General features: G+C 42.3%; 2 protein-coding genes across 2 annotated transcripts in view; one reads left to right on the top strand and one right to left on the bottom strand.

Moving 5' to 3' along the window:
• Positions 1–861, top strand: part of LOC310700904 (HAUS augmin-like complex subunit 3) — a 4,531-nt gene extending 3,670 nt beyond the window's left edge. The window contains exon 4 of the mRNA XM_083490857.1: positions 136–861. Within this exon, the coding sequence (XP_083346983.1) occupies positions 136–351 (216 nt within the window). The 3' untranslated portion in view covers positions 352–861. The remainder of the gene's footprint in view (positions 1–135) is intronic.
• Positions 1–14,343, bottom strand: part of DNAH1 (dynein axonemal heavy chain 1) — a gene marked incomplete at its 5' end in the record, with an annotated part of 128,528 nt that overhangs the window by 27,283 nt on the left and 86,902 nt on the right. The window contains 9 exons of the mRNA XM_083488823.1: positions 2,761–2,946; positions 3,994–4,104; positions 5,896–6,087; positions 6,390–6,561; positions 7,256–7,464; positions 8,718–8,853; positions 10,317–10,513; positions 11,640–11,870; positions 12,930–13,108. Of these exons, the coding sequence (XP_083344949.1) occupies positions 2,761–2,946; positions 3,994–4,104; positions 5,896–6,087; positions 6,390–6,561; positions 7,256–7,464; positions 8,718–8,853; positions 10,317–10,513; positions 11,640–11,870; positions 12,930–13,108 (1,613 nt within the window). The remainder of the gene's footprint in view (positions 1–2,760; positions 2,947–3,993; positions 4,105–5,895; positions 6,088–6,389; positions 6,562–7,255; positions 7,465–8,717; positions 8,854–10,316; positions 10,514–11,639; positions 11,871–12,929; positions 13,109–14,343) is intronic.

A 14,343-nucleotide genomic window follows, 5' to 3' on the forward strand; every position in this document is an offset into this window, starting at 1 on the left:
TTGTACTCTTGGGACTCCTAGTCCTCCTTAAGTAGCAAACTTCCCTCCCTGTGAAACTTCTAAATGATGAAAAATTGGAGAAATATTTGCTGCTTCTTCTGAACCCCTATTTGTTTTGACACCTGTTTTCTACAGGGACTAGAAGAACCTCTGGAGCAGCTTTACACCACACAAGCCAAACTCTACCAAATGCTAATGGACACCTTGAGTGATGTGAAGGCCAAGCAAAAATCCCTGCGGAGTCACTTTCAGCAAACTGAGCGCAGCCTCTACATGCATTTCTTCACTAACCCAGAACAGCTGAAGGAGCTGGTGCAAGAAGCTGAGAAACAGACCCTAGCATTTTCTTAGGTGTCGGTATAGTCACATGAGAGTAGTTCAGTAGAAAATAGTCCTCCAGCTTGCTTGAAGGTACTCACACCTTATCTTCATCTAGACTGAGTGGAAAGTCTCCTTAGGGAGAATCCTGTTCATGAAAGCTTACATTGCTATGTTCTCTTTGTAAAATAGACAGATTTGGACCTAATTCCATATACAGTGTTTCTTCCTTACAATAACTTGGTAAAAAAGGCTCTTAGACTACAGTCTGTTTTTTCCCTTCACAGTCTGAGTAAAATGATGGAAGTAGTGATGGATGGGTGGGCTGAGATGTTGGTTAAAACTAAAAACTACAGTGCATACTTCTAAGATGGGGAGCTGCCCTTTTCTGCTTGCCTGCATATTTATTGTCTACCTATTTTTCTATCTCAATTACTGATGTTATTGAAAAAACTGTGATGAAAGAAGAACATGGCTGCACAATCAAGAATGTTTTGTTTAATGGTCAGGGTCCATTTTTTGCTGTCTTAAATTGTGGTAATACAAGAAATATGCTAATAAAAGTAATGTTCACTTTAATTTTAACTATTTGTTTAGGCAAAGGGCTATACCAACTAGCCTAGAAACATACCGATGTTGCAATATAATTATTGAAACACATTCTCCCTTTACCTTTAAAATAGGATATGGTGACAGGCATTGCAGAATCCTGGTGGAAACTGGTCATAATCACTTACTATAGAAGCCTATTTTTAGATAATTTCATTGGCAACAGGATCCACACATTTTATCATGTTACAATATAATTTTGTTTCCAGAATTTTGAAGTAAGGTTACGGAGGGGCTCTCTTTTCATACACTCGTAGCTCAATATAACAGCATTTTCCACTATGCATTTAAGACATACTAAAAGATATTGCACATATCTGAATACACCTATACATCGCTTTTGGTGACTTGCTGCTGCCACCTGACAATACAGATGAGCTACTTGCCGGGATGGGCACCAACTAACAATAAGTCTTCACATGCGTAGCAAAAATACATATCTAGAGAATTAAAAAAATCTCTATATGACGCTACTCTTAAGATCATCTCTAGGCACTGACTACAACATCAGTCAAATTGACAGCTGGCTAAATAAACCCAACTCTTGGAACAGTCCTTGAACAGGGGGAACATAATTGACAATAGTCCCTCTAAATTTTCTGGAAGTGCCAGATAATAGTAGGTAGTAACCCAGCATGTACCTTCAAATGTCAGTGAACAGAAAACGAGACAAGGATCTGTAGCACTAATTTTCTGCTTGTATTCAGCAGCTGTCAATGTTCTTCCCAGCTAGGAAGCTTTGCAGTGGCTCAATAATCTATTCAAAAGGGAGTTGGCCTTTGAATTCAATAGGACTAACTTCTGAAATGACACAAACAGGATTGTGCTGTGTGATGTGAACTAGGCTTTTACTTCACTTACTCATCTCATCTAGTGAAATGTAACCAGATGCTAACATTACTATAAAACCATTTGAGTCCAAAGGGTTAAGGTGGTAGAGGGATGCTGATACCCATCGTTTCAGCCTCTCTGGCAGGCAGCGGCGTAGCGTGAGTTGTCAGCACCCGGGGCAACGCAAGTAATTTGCGCCCCCTAACCCGGGGCAAGGCAAGTAATTTGCGCCCCCCCAACCCCTAACCTGCGAGTTGCCGCGCAAACAACGCTGCTTGCCCGGAGGAGGATGGAGGCAGAAGCAGCCGCCGCCTGTGGCTGGGCCAAGGGGATGGCGGCGGCGGCAGGGTGCAGAGGCTGCCCGTGCCCGGCCAGGCGTCGGTGGCGGCATCGGCGCTGCTGCAGCGGCTGCTCCTCCTGCGAGCAGTGAGCGGAGCGCAGCCACAGCGACGGCGGGGGGCGCGCGCGCTAGGGCGCAAGGCTGGCGGTGGCGGCGGGGAGCCCGGCGGAGGAAGGAACTTGTCCCTTCCCTCTGGACTCGCGCCCCCCCCAGATGTTGCGCCCGGTGCGGTCGGCACCCCTGGCACCCCCACGCTACGCCACTGCTGGCAGGTGCAGACTGCCTTTCATCCCTCCTCATCAGATTTATCATTTGGTGAGCGAGGGGCAATGTTTGATCTGTGTATATGCATCTACATGTCTGTGTATGTGATGGATGTGGGGGAGAGAACGTGACACTGGATATGACCCCTCTGCCAGTGTGCAGTACCCAAAGGCACTACATACCTTTGGCTGAAAAGGATTAGATTATTCCTCTTCAGGGACAGTCATCAAAAGGAATAAGCTGCTACAACTCACAAGGAAAAAAAGTTTGAAAATCAGAATGGGTGGGGTGTTTAGGGGGATTACTATTGAACCTGTATCCATGGTAAAGCACAGACAGTATAACTAGTGTTCTTCTTGAAAGTATTGTTAAAAGCTACTATTTCTCAACTCTGTTACCTCTGTAACATCATTTTTGTTGAGGTTCCTCAAGCTGGCAAGGGCAGCATCCAGGGCAGGGAGGGCTTCTGCCAGGTCCTTCTGTGCGTCATCAGCAATAGCTTGAGCGGTCTGAGCTTTGACTTTGGCTTTCATTTCCTCTGCCTGCACAGCATTCCGTGTTTCTTCTGCTACAGCTGTGTCTACCTGCAGCAGCACAAAGGTATTTGGAATCATGAATGCTTTCAGGACTGGCTAGATTAGAAGCACCTTTTCTGCATCAGTCAGAGACCCAGTCTGCCTGCCATGGTAAACCATAGTTAACGGCTAGCCCTAAATACATGGCTCTCATTAGCACACGGGGGAGGGGGGAACAAACCACAACAGTTGTTTTAGGATTACATCTGAATACAGGATTGTGGCTTGTTGCACTCCCCACCCCACCCCCGGAAAAAAAGCCCCAAGCCCACTTTAAGCCAAAGGAAAACTTTGACAAGAGATCAGTGTTTGTTTGGAGTGAAGCAAACCATGAGCACTAATTCAGATGAAACTTTAAGTCAGGGGTTTGTCTGTTTTCCTCCTGCTCACTTGCAGGAAGGAAAAAAGCAAGCAAGATTAGTGTATTCACAGTAAACTATTACTTATGGTTTACCATGATGTGTTAATAAGTTCATTGTTTGCCAAAGCATAAAAACATTCTTGCACAACAACAACAACAACAACAACAACAACAACAACAACCCAAGGGGCATGCTTTTCTCAAAAGAGCCAGGAGCAGATATGGCTGACCAGCACTCTGAACAGGAAGGAACACTGCTGATACAGAATGATAGTCTGCAATGATTGGTTACCTGTCTCACTTGGGAAGTAGTATTGCATGGCTAAAGATAAAGAGATTGTCGTTCTTATGAACATAATTGTCTGAAATAAGCATCGCACCTCACATAGCAAGGTTAAATATTTGGAGTTTAGCATAAAGGCCAGGTCATGCCATTTTGGAGCCAAAAGAACAAACCCAAATGGCACCCCCTTTTGCAGTAAAGAACAAAAGTGTTCTGTCCTTGTGGCAAATGTGTTGCCCCATTATTTTAATTGTAGGACTTGTATTGTGTGAAAACAAGGCAGAGGTGCAACACTGGCCTCCCTTTCTCCAACTCAAAGCTAACAAGGCAAAGTATCACCACAAAGCCCTTCTTGTTTTACCAGGGCACCATCAGCCTCTTTTGCAACAGTGTCTGAAGGTCTGCTGCATACCTGTATCTGTTCCATGGTTACCAGTGTGTCTTGGGCAGCCTCAGCCAGCAGGGGGCGTGCTAATTCTAGCTCTTCCTGCATTTTTGCTACATCTTCTGCTGTTCGCAAAAGCTAGAAATGGAGGGGAAAGTCATTCTCATATTGAACGTGTCTAGCGAAGAGGAAAATAATCTGTTGCTACAACGCTGAAAACAGTACAGATAGTAAAGGAAAAACCTCAGAAGTAGCTTCAAGCTGCTTGAAAAGAGAACCTGTTGTTTATTCTGGGCTCCACTGGAAAGTCTCTTCTATTAATCAAATTCTAAAGCACAATCCAGTCCAAGCCACAGTTAATTCAGTGTCAGAGTTCCACGCAGGTGCTCAATTCCACCACCAAAATCAATGGTTTTAAAACTGCTTAACTTTTACTTGGCCCAGCCATATTTTCAAACATTATTTTAGCATTGCTTTTTCTTTGTTGTTATTCCATGCTGCCACTTTTCTGCATGAAAACTGGCAGCATTTCCCTACGAGTAGCACTATATGCCCGAAGCTTGTTTCAGGTTGTGGGTTTTGCTTTTTTTAAAATATAAAGTATAATGTGCTACTAAAAGTCTCAGTTTCACATAAGACCAGGGTGAACTGCACTCAGTAAAGGAAAAGAGAGCACCAATATATGTGGCTTTATCTTCATTCCTTCTCTCTCTCTTTTATAGCCTTACACATTTACACAGTGAAGAAAAGAGTGTACGCCAACCTTCCCAAGTTGGCGCCCTTCAACTCTCAGCATCCCTGACCATTGGCCATGCTGGCAGAAGCTGATGGGAGTTGAGGGTTCAGCAATATCTAGAGGGCACCACTTTGGGTAAGGCAAGTCTTTGCTCACACCCAAATACAGATACATTGACTTTCACTAATGATATTTGGGTGTATAATGATTCGAGGTAATTAACACCAGTGACATAGCATTTACCTTAAATAAATAAATATAATTAGGCAAATCAGTTTTCAGTCGGCAAGAAAAACATATCTGTCTGTAGGCTTTTTGGAAGAGGCATGTTAATTGATCTGATTGCTGTCTTAAAATACGAAGGTTGCATGCTGAATTTTATTCTGGGTGTTTTTCAGATTTATATTTTTACATGTTAAATCATTCTTTAGTCTTATTTTGGTAGTGTTTAATGTGATGCATGCTGCTATTCCAGTTATAGTCTTCCATGTTGACCTTCCATGTTGACCTCTCACTCTTCAGCAGCTGCCAGCTGGGGCAGCTTCGGGTTCTCTCTCTAGGCTTCCTTCTGAATTCCCTCACTGAACTTACTGAAGACTGATCTTCCTACAGTTCTGAGCCTGGTGTAATATTCCCTTCAGCCAATCAACATGTTTCTGTGGGAATTCCAAACCCTTATGGACCAACAGGTTTGAAAGGAATGTCCACTAAATGACTTATCATAAACTAACTACTTTGGATGTTATTGCCCTGTACATAAAAGCTGGAACCTTGCATGTATATAACACTGTCTTCTTAGCACAAATTAGTAACTCTGACAGTTTGAACAGCTATTTGGTAGATGACCATCAAGACTTGAAGACTATGCATCTCCGAGATGGGGAGCCTGTGACCCTCCAGATTTTACAGAAGTACAACTCCCATTATCCCAGACCACTTTTTACCTACTATTGATAGTTTCTCTACAGGAGGCTTCCAAACACTGACTTTCACAAGAAGTGACAATGCTTTTGCAAGTAATCAGCACAGTGACACACTATACATCAGGCCCAAGCTGATATTCCAAACTTATTAGTGTGTGGTGGTGGAGGGAACCTTTTATGATGTGTTTTGCTGAAAAGGAGAAATCGGTCTATTGCTCTAAGTGCAGTCTTCAACATATGTGATAAAACCCCAAGACTGAAGCAACTCACTTTGTCCAATCCACTCTTCATCCTGGTTTTGGCAACTTTGAGCTCCTGCTTTTTTGCACCTATCAAGGTGATGAAGATGCCGAGCAGCTCCAGGTAGCTTTTGGGAGTGACATAATTATGCCTTGCCAATTCTGCCAGATACACCTTGCACTTAAGTGCTACGCTCTGATGGATTTCTACACACATCTCAATCTATAAGGGGGAGGAAACAGACGTTGGAAGAGGTTTCTCAACAGAAGGAAGGCAGAGAATGACTATGAAATGTGCTACATGCAAGAGGCACAAAATATGTAATGCAAACATTTATGATATGAGTATTTCCTTGAAACACAGGGACCAATTGGAGAAGTGACAACTATTCCAAACACTAGCAGGGACTCATACAATATGAATTCTAACAATGAAACATTCAATTATTAGATAGCTGCTCTCTTTTTCTCCTTGCACATATGTAAAATCTGAGGTTGTGAGGATGTTTAAGAGAGGTCACTTACCATTCCCTGTATAATTTCAGGGGTGGCATCAGTATCTGGGATATCGTTGAAAAAGGAAGCAGCAACAGACTCCAGGGCTTCTGCAGGCCACTCATTAAACCAGTCAATGGTACAGCAGTTCACCAGAGATGGGAACTGTCTGAGCCGTGCTCGGAATACCTCTCCAATAGGACTGGAGAATGAGGAAGCAGTAAAGAATGAGAAAAACCTTATTAGAATAGGCTTCAACTAAGTCAAATATCTCTAGTTTGGATGTACTGCGGGGAATTCTTTTAACAGCAAAGGCCATGCTAGGCACATTCAGAAAACCACAATTAAAATTTATACTAATATATTACACAAACCACTGGGGATGGAGAATTCCCACCTCACCAGCAAAGCCTTTATACTCATTGATGTTTCCACAAGGCAAATGTTGACATTCAAATTAGGTGCCCTACAGATCTCTTCTACATGTGTATTGAAACTAAAGGCTGCAACTATGGTATGTGCCGTTATTCCTGAAGGAATAGGCACTACGCTTTGTAAGTGAACACTTTGATCCATCTAAGAATTGTGGGCAACACAACTTCATGGCTCCTATGGATACAGCGTTCAAAATGCAGTGATATTTATTTTGAAGATTTATAGCACAGCTGTAAGACTATTAGCTGAAATATAATAGAAAAAGTCACATCAAACCTCAAGGGTAAGTAAAATAGGAGTGAAGAAAAAACAACAACAATATCTGAAGGATCACAGGCTCCCCATTCCTGCTATATTGCAGCCCCCTGTAGCATGGATCACCACTGATAGTAAGGAAAGCTCTTGGGAGCTTGGAGAGACCCCCTTCACCATTTAGCCCAATGGACTAGGCTAGCTCATACCTCATGCATAGGACTGTGTGGATATTGCTGCGTACTCTCCCTGTGTACGCAGCCATCAGGTTGGCCTTGGTAGGCTGAAGCCCCTGGTCCTGCACTAATGGTTTCATAGTGGTCATAATCTGGTCCTGTTCATCCAGGGCATACAGGTTGGGTATATCTCCTGAATTCAGCAGGTTGTTGATATCCTCAAGAAAGGACTCACTTTTAATCTAAAGAAAAAAATCAAAAGGCTTCTATCAGCAGTAATAATGTTGTGCCTTTCATTTTAACCTCATCTACTTACCCACTAAAGATCTCATCTTCGTTACTTAGATTTTCCTATTGAAAATCACTGAAATGTAAGTCACAGTGAGAACACTGGTTGCGTAAATAATGAGAAATAGCCTAACTGATGGGATGAGGTCGGCATCAGAGAGAGAATAGTGCGGAACTCCTACTTTGTTAATGTGAAGTAGTAATTCAGAAATTAGACTAACATTTGAGTCCCATCTTTTGGATCCAATCCTAAACTCTGATCACTTTTCTAGGCATTTCATTCTTAAGACAATAAATATGCACTTCCTATCTATTACTTGCAATCCACTTACCATCCATCAACCCTAAACATCTGTTTTAGAGACATTACATCTCTCCAACACTAGTTGGGCTGTATTTTGTACCTGGGAAAATGCAAATTCCCCTCCAATGGTACACTTATTGCTACTAGAAGGCATTGACACCTATTAGATATTGCTTGTAATGAGAATTTTCTCCCTTTCCTCCACCCAATACTTATGCCGTTCTATGCATTCTAATGTGTTATTTCGCTCATTATTAGCAATGTTTTCAATGTTTTAAATGCTGAGTGCATGACCCAGTGCATGAAACTGATATTCCTTCCCTTATGCACAGTGCCCACCATTGTGTAAGCCACCTGCTATTATTATTATTATTATTATTATTATTATTATTATTATTATTATTATTATTATCAGAGAGCCTGTATGATATAGTTGACTGGAGTACACAACTACCTAGAAGTATGGTTGTTGTCCTTCAACAAGTTGTGTAAATGGGATTATTCCACAGGATTGTACTGCAACATATCTAACCACAGATCATCTGGATAAGCCGCAGAGGCACTATGCAATTTTTGGTTTGCAGGGTACTCAAATATCAGTGTAATTTATATTTGTGATTCTTACCTGTTGGCACCCATGTGTGTAAAATTTGGCCAACATGTTTAGTAATCTAACTCCTTAACAGTTAAGAGTTCTTAGTACCACCAAGAGAAATGTCATTCAGGTATCAGGTACAGCACAGTTTTTCTCAAAACATAGAAGTTCAGTTTTTCAAGAAAACTTGCTAAGTTAAGACTAGTTGGGAAAATAAAACAAGAGATGTGAGTGACAAAATTGGTACAAATCTGAGCAATTAGCTATCCAGCACAAGAAGAAATTTCATTCCTAACAGCTTCAATTACCTGTGTATCTGTAAACAGAAAGGTAATGGATAAGTTTTGCAGACCAGCCTTCAGCATGATCTTTTTGAGGTCTTCTCTCCAGTCAGATATCCCATAGTTCTTGGAAAGTTCTATTTGAAAACATTCATAATCAGCTCTAAAAAGGAAATGATTATAATCAGGGCATGGGCTACAATATGCTAATACGTATACAAGGGAGAAAGGCACAGAAAGAACTGTTGGTTGCTAACTGAGTGGTAGTTCTGTATCACTGGCAGAAGGTAATCTGTGAGAGTTACGGGGCCACCTTGTGGTCAAAGGCAGGAAAAAGAATTTGAGGGAAATAGGCAGCTTGCAGAATCCAGTTTGCATCCTTGCCATACTCAAACAGGTCAGTTTACCAAGACACAAAAACACAAAGAGAGAAAACAAACATCTACATCTCTAAAAATTGTTGTAACCTACCCTGGAGCTTTAGGGTGAAGGGCAACTAACAAATTAAAACAACAACGACAGTGACCCCAAGAGACTAAGAATCTAACAATTTTTACAACAGAACTAGAAAAAACTACCGTATTTTTTGCACCATAACACTCACTTTTTTCCTCCTAGAAAGTAAGGGGAAATGTCTGTGCATGTTATGGAGCGAATGCCTGCGGGTGGGGGGGGGGATCTGCTGCAGTCGTGAGCAGAGGATCCATGGTTCCCCTTCCTTCCCTCCTCCGTGGTTACAAAGCATGGATCCACATGGATCCTCAGGATTTTTGCATTGGGCTACTCCAAACTCACTGTCAGATCACATGTCTGTGGCCACAGCATGAACCACAAAAATCATATATCCACTATTTCGTTTAGAATATTTTTTTTCTTGTTTTCCTCCTCTAAAAACTACGTGCGTGTTATGGTCTGGTGCGTGTTATAGAGCGAAAAATACGGCACTTAACCAAAGCAGCTGAGAAACTAGGGTGCGTCTGATGACCTTCAACCAGTGAAACCATTCCTACCATTCGGGTAGAACATAACAGCTTTTTCTCATGTTGATGGAGAAGCTAATTAGTGAGGGGCATACCAAAGCTTCTCTAAGCATTTATATTTTAATTTTTGTAAGCTGAGACCCAGATATGAAAAGCAGGGTATAACTTTTAATAAATAATAATATTCTTCTTCTTTGGCGATCACTTGTAGTTGAGTAAGAATAAGAATATAGGGCCTATGTGGCGGAAGTCTAATGCATATTGGCAGAATCTGAGCAATTCCCTTCCCATTTTGAGAGGCAATGGTTACACAGATTAGGCCTGTGCCCATTAGGCTCTATGTGCATAGGCCCAAAGACCATATTCCAATGTTATAAAGTGGATGCGAGGTGGACCTGGAGGCATTCGCGTACATTGGGTGGGAAGGCAAGGAAAATCCCAGTTTCTTCACTATGGTCACTTTCTGTACAGCTGGAAAATGATGTGAACAGTGTCAAGCTTTCTTCACATGGTGTGAGCAAACTGAACTCAGAAGCAGAAATGAAGAACATGAATCCAAAAAACCCCCAAACCAAAACTCATTGCTTTCTGATCATTCTGTCACTATCTACTGGCTCAGAAACCTTTAATATCATTCATATCTTACATGTGAGATGCTAATTTGGTGAGAGATTGCCTTCCACTGCCACCAACACCCAAGAGAAGAGCATTGCCCAGTGCCTGGCGCAGAATACGGGTGATTCGGCAAATGTGTTGCATAGCGTCCATGAAAAGAACTAGCTTCATCTTGGTAGTATTGATCTGATTGTATTCCTCCATGTACTCCTCAATCACGTGCATAAGCTATAGTCAAAAAGAGAGGGAAAGAATAGGAGCAGGAACTAAGCAGGCCTCTCTGAGGAGGCCATCAATGGACCATCCACCTCTATGCCCATCAGATCCTGACAATAAGGGAAGACAGGGGTGAAAGAATACCCACTGTCTTAGAAAGCCTACTCAGTGAAAATAAAAACAGATGATCTAAGATGTACACCCCTCAAAAAAGAGGAGCAAGCAGCCTTTCTTTAATTCCCCAACCAAAATCTTTCACAGATAAAGTTAACCATTTAAATAATGTTCACTGTAAATCACAGCCAAGTTCAATAGGATTAGAGCAACACAACTTGCAATGATTTCAGAGTATCAATTTGAGTTTAGCTATTGTTTAGCTATTGAGTTTAGCATGGACATGGTTAAGTTATCTAATCCCTCATCCACATTTTATCTATCTGGGCAATGGGTGTGATGAACATCTGCCTACCTAAGAGGCTGGATTAATTATCTATAATTCACTTAGTGATCATGAAAGAAGACATACTGTTATTATTATCCTTGACTACATGGCAGTGAATGCAAAGTACACTGCTCCTTATTAAAATCGTTATATTTTTACCCTTTGCTTAATTAACATTTTCTCAGTATGCACAATATCCTTCCAGTTGGGAGTTCTACAGGAAGGATAATTACCTGCAAAGGTCACCTGTACAGATTTTAATGGCATCCGCTGCAGTACTATGAACATTAAACTTGTTCCTCTTCCTAGTTTATTGCATTTTCCAAGCCTAAGTACTGTGCTAAAGTCATCTGCATAGCAGATTCCCAACTGTTCTTTATTACTTGCCTGAACACAGGGGGCAGTCAGAGGAAACAGCATTATCTAGGTCTGTTCTATCCTCTTCCATCCATGTTCATCTATCATTCTCAGCATGCTTCTAGTGCTCAGTCTATCCTTGTACAACCTTGTTGTTGTTTCTTTCCTCTGAAAATCATAATTACTTCTAGTATAGGCTTGCCATGCATAAAGTATATTCTAGAAACTCAACTCTGGACACCCAATGCTTTTATTAACTGCACCCATATTATATGTTGTGCACAAAGGAATGAAAGATGGAAGAAGTACAAAAATGGAGAAGCATCTTATGAATCCTACCTTCTCTCTTTCGGCAATTAATTCATAAAGCTTCACATCAGAACCTGGGTTCATGAAATCCCCATAGAGAAGGGGCTCATAAGGAACAACTTCCTTAAAGGTGGTATCCCATTCAGACATCACGCTCTTCATCAAGTCATCAAACCAAGTTCGGTCCTCCTCATTAACCAGACGGTCACGAAACACACGGCAACTCTCATGATACCACAGCCTCAGCAGGTCCTCTTTATTCTGGCAAATAATTCCAGTGACAACCTTAAACAACCTTTCGTTATTACTCACACAACCCCAAAGAATGTTATTTCTTGTTTCACGTTGATTCTTCCCCCTAAGACACTGACCCTACGGTGTGAAAAACAACCCTTTCCCAACCAGATTTATAAGAAAATGTTTCTAAACTACCAGAGCAAATCTAAACCCCAGATCTGCTGATTGGAGGGGTTTAGAGGACAATGGGTCTCTCCCCATAACACAGACTAGTTTTGCTAGCAGAGGATATGCCGCCATGGAGACCCCTCCTACGTCTTCAAAAAGCTCTGTGGGTTTAGCTCTGCTGCTGGTAGAGTTTCTGCTACAATTAGTCAGTGTCGGGCTTTGAAATGGAGAGTTCTGGTGCACAGAAGGGGTGGCCTTGGATCTGCTAGATCACAGGCCCCTCTGTTCTTCAGAGAGGCCCAAGAATTGGGTCCCTCTCCTATGTCAGTCTAGACCTGGTATAACTAATTCTCCTTCCACTGGAATCAAGGAGTGGGTTTGTTTCTTTGTTTTTTTAAAAATAAAGATCCACTCAAGGAAATGGGGGAAAAGGAAAGTCTGCCACACATCTCCACCCACACCCCACTTAGGATTGCACTGTAAGAATGGCTGGCCAAAACTTGAGGAAATTGGGAGCTGGAGTTCTGTGGATAAATCCATGCACTCAGATTTTATTGCTAGATATATGAGGGACTCATGGGCACCCAAGCTCGATTGTACTGGGTTGGTTGTAAAGCTCTACCATGGATACTGCAGAATAAAGTTCTCCTGAGGTAGGGGGACTATGAGTGAATGAAAAAGGTGTGATACACTTGGTGCTGCCAACAAGAGAGAAAAAAGCAACCCCAATATTTTGCCCCCAATCCCCACATTCAGGCCTAGATTGTGCCTTATTGCTTGCACTTAGTGCAGTAGTATGCAATGCACACAACAAAGGGATAACTATTTGGTGTGTAATTTTATCGAGAAATAATATGCAATTTCCAGCAACTTAAATTCCTGTCACAGAGCAGATATTGTGAAGGAAGCACTTACCATAATTTTGGCAGGTTCTGCCATGAGCATGCCCTGGAAAACCTTGGAGAGATCCCTCAAATTAAACGTATAGTGAGATTTTGCTGGAGTAGGCAACAGTTGGGATGTGATAGTGGAATACACTCGTATAGTTGCATCAACAAGGGGTTCACTTAAGTCCTGCACCTGTGGGCATCCAGCTAAAAAACCCAAAAGATGGTCAGCATCGCAGTGGGGGCTTTTCAGGAAAGGAAGAACCATGAGTGATCACATAGAAATAGGGCAGACTAGCTTGAGACATAGTGAGATCACCGTAGCTAAAATAGATTTACCAATGACTTTATCTCACAGAAGATGTTCCCCATCCTCACAATCTATATTACTGCCTAATGTGCAGTTATAGTACAACCACACAACTTATTAATTAAGACTTTTTTATACTGCCTCCCACATCAGTCTCAAGGTGGCATACTAAAATTAAATTATAGTACAATTAAAATGCAGCTAGTAACTTAAGCAGGTAAAGGTAAAGGGACCCCTGACCATTTGGTCCAGTTGTGACCGACTCTGGGGTTGCGGCGCTCATCTCACTTTATTGGCCGAGGGAGCCGGCATACAGCTTCCGGGTCATGTGGCCAGCATGACTAAGCCGCTTCTGGAGAACCAGAGCAGCGCACGGAAACGCCATTAACCTTCCCGCTGGAGCGGTACCTATTTATCTACTTGCACTTTGACGTGCTTTCGAACTGCTAGGTTGGCAGGAGCAGGGACCGAGCAACGGGAGCTCACCCTGTCGCGGGGATTCAAACCGCCAACCTTCTGATCGGCAAGTCCTAGGCTCTGTGGTTTAACCCACAGCGCCACCCACGTCCCTAACATAAGCAGAGAGAAACAGAATTCTAACAATGGCTTGTATAACATGGTTCATACAACATGGTAAACCAAACTCTGGCAGGCCCCCAGAAAGCAGCTCATAGCCACTTTTCTCCTCCCCAGCCCTTTTTTGCTCCCGTGCTGTGCTGAGTGAAGCAAATGTTTAGCTTAGTGTGCCATCTGAACTGGAACTCATGGTTAAGTTCTTTCCTCACTAAACATGAGGTTTGTTCTTGGAATGGTTGCAGTTGCAGTTTGCATACGAGCCAGACCTGGTCAAAGGCACTGCAGCCACCCAGGCTTCCAGTGACTGAGACATTTCCTGGAGTACCAGCAGACTGCACACCTGCTCCTTTGTGGGGAATGGGACCCCACACAGGACAAGCATACTATCCAATTCCTGAATCTGGGAACCACCGACCCACAGGACTTCAATCTTGTCAAGATTCAATTTCAGCTTAACCCCAGGTTTGTTCTTGCACTATTAAGAATTCTGCATACATTATCCCCATATCAAAAACTCAAGTTTTCCAACTAGAGAAACTGGCACCTGCTGAGTGAG

Source organism: Podarcis liolepis (assembly GCF_965112155.1).
Source record: "Podarcis liolepis genome assembly, chromosome: 2".
Classification (NCBI taxonomy): domain Eukaryota; kingdom Metazoa; phylum Chordata; class Lepidosauria; order Squamata; family Lacertidae; genus Podarcis; species Podarcis liolepis.